Source organism: Zingiber officinale, chromosome 11A (genome assembly GCF_018446385.1).
Source record: "Zingiber officinale cultivar Zhangliang chromosome 11A, Zo_v1.1, whole genome shotgun sequence".
In the NCBI taxonomy this organism is placed as follows: Eukaryota; Viridiplantae; Streptophyta; class Magnoliopsida; order Zingiberales; family Zingiberaceae; genus Zingiber; species Zingiber officinale.
Window position 1 is genome coordinate 21,442,690 of NC_056006.1, and position 2,431 is coordinate 21,445,120.

A 2,431-nucleotide genomic window follows, 5' to 3' on the forward strand; every position below is an offset into this window, starting at 1 on the left:
AAACTTGATATCTAATATCAAACCTAGCATGGGTTATGAAAATCAGACCCATGCATTAAAAACCAGCCTAGGATTTAGGAGGTTAGTGAGAAGCGTAGAAAAAGAATAACACTATTTTTGATATTTTTTTTAATAATTTTAAAATTAGGATATTTTTTTAATAAATAAGGAAACATAATCATTCTTTTTGGTAAAAAATCGTAGTTAATAATATACCATTAAAATATGATTTCTAAATATTTTGCAGCATCAAATCCATTTAGTAAAATTGGCCACAACCAAACGGTAAATATGTTTGCCATGCTCATATATTTTCTGAATAATTAGTTACTATAATCAATAAACTTTAGCTAAATGACATATATCTATAGATATATATAAACTAATTTTACTTTCATTTATCTAGCTAATTAACTACTAATTAGACTCCAGTGCTAAAGCAGAAATTAAGCTCGTTCTTACCGTCTGCTCCGGCGATCGGACGACGAACGTGTGCAATACGCTGTCACTGTTTGCGTCCACCTTGGTGTCCACCACATCGCTCTGCGAGGTCCTCAGCGCTCGGATGACTTTGGAGAGCGGGTGCCCCTCCAGCGGGCAGCTCACCCGGACGACCACCTCCCCCTCCGCCGTCTCCACCTCGATCTGATTGGGCCTCCGGTGGTCCGTAGAGGTTGTGCCATCCCAGGCTTCCCGCTCCGCTTCCATCTCCTTCAGCTTCTGCTGAAGGTCCGTGATGTAGGCGATGGCGTCGCCCAGAAGGGAGGCCTTGTCCATTTTGGAGATGTTGGGCACCACAGCGCGCAGGGCGTAGAATTTCTGGTTCAGCTTCTCCCTCCGTTGCCTCTCCGCCTCCACGTGGTTCAGCGGCTCATCCCGGCCGTTCGCCGGCTTCCGCCCCCTCTTCCGCGGCCGCCTCTCCTCTGCGGTCGCTGTAGTCTCCGGTTGCTCCTTGCTCGGGCCTTCTACGTCGGACAGATCCGCATCCATTGCTAATTCCCGAAGGCTGGCGGAAGCAGGGTTTCCTCCGACGGCACCAAAATCGATTTGCCCCGACGGCGGCACGAAGGATTGCGGCGGTGGCCTGTGAAGCTGCTGAGGCTGTAAAGGGCTCACCGGGTCGCACTTGCTCAGATTGTGATTCCACTGCAGCAGAGTTCCGCCAATGCCGATTGGGTTCCTTAGTCGGTGATCTCCTGGTTTCTTAATCATCTCCGACGGCCTCTTTTGAGACTTCGCCGACGAAGCAGCGTTACCATTGACACGATCGACGTCAGGGTACAAATCATTTCCAAAAATCCTGGGATGCTTCGCGATATGGCCACTGGTGGGGTTCTCCAGGCCGAAAGCGGATCTAATCGAACGCAACACCTCGAAGCTCTCCGGCACGGCATCCAGGGATCCCAACTCAAGCACGGAGGCGTCGAGCGGAACGAAGACGGTGGTTCGGAACCCTGCCGACCTCGCAAGAAACGCCCGCATGCTGCCAACCACCGGCGATGCGAGCTCCGCCTCGGATATCCAGATATGCTTACCCGAGGCAAGCGCTTTCCCAGCCGCGTCCACCCCTTTTGGGAACGAGAAATACATCGAAGCCAGGAAGTACATCTCCGCGCCGGTGATGCGGTCGAGCCTCAGCGCGCAGTTCTCGTCGTCGGAGCCGCCGGATAGCAAGTGGAGCCACTCTAGAACCCGCTTCCGCATCTTCTGTCTTCCTCCATCTACCGGGTCGCCGCCGGCATCCTCTCCGTCGCCCAGCTCGCGGCAGTGGCCGTCTCCCCAACCGAGGACGAGATCCCCGGAAGCAGACCGCGCTATCTGCCAGAATATGGCGTAGGCCCAGCCGCCACCAGCCGAAGGCGGTCTCTCGACGAGGTCCTGGAGCTTGGTCTGTAGATCCGCGCCGCCGACGCCGACGGCGGTGAGTAATTGCCCGTCGAAGGAAGCCACACGGCGAGCGCAGATGTACTCGAACGCCTCCCGGCCGAGCACCGCGATCGCCATTTTCCGCTCCTCGTCCGACCAAAACTCAGCTACCACCATCCTCTCCGATCTCACAGATCCGATCCCGCCATCCCTCCGCCCTTCTCCGATTCAGATCGAGCGAGGGCGACGAAGCTCGTTAAAAGGGCAAAGAGGGAAGCGTGGTGAGTTAACGGACACGTGTCGAGGGCAGTGTGGCTGGAGCTCGCCCCCGTGCTTAATAAGAAAACGTGAATCGAGGCGAGCGGCGAGTAAGGCGGTCACGAGCCACGACAGCTCGCGCAGCCTCAGAAAAAACGTGAAACGTGGTCGATTCATTACTTTAATTAGACCGTACGTCCGGTTGGGTTGGATTGGGGTCGATTGGGTTGGGTTAGGTGAGCGGTTCGGTGGGTCCGAGTTGATCGGGGTGGCATTAATTATTTATACTTTCGTTTGACGGAGTCAA

General features: G+C 53.8%; 1 protein-coding gene across 1 annotated transcript; it reads right to left on the reverse strand.

Moving 5' to 3' along the window:
• Nucleotides 1–258: 258 nt before the first annotated feature.
• On the reverse strand, nt 259–2,158 carry LOC122031904 (transcription factor MTB1-like). Its single transcript, XM_042591125.1, has one exon. It carries the CDS (start codon nt 2,041–2,043, stop codon nt 418–420), a length of 1,626 nt encoding a protein of 541 aa, XP_042447059.1. The 5' UTR covers nt 2,044–2,158; the 3' UTR covers nt 259–417.
• Between the last annotated feature and the right edge of the window lie 273 nt (nt 2,159–2,431).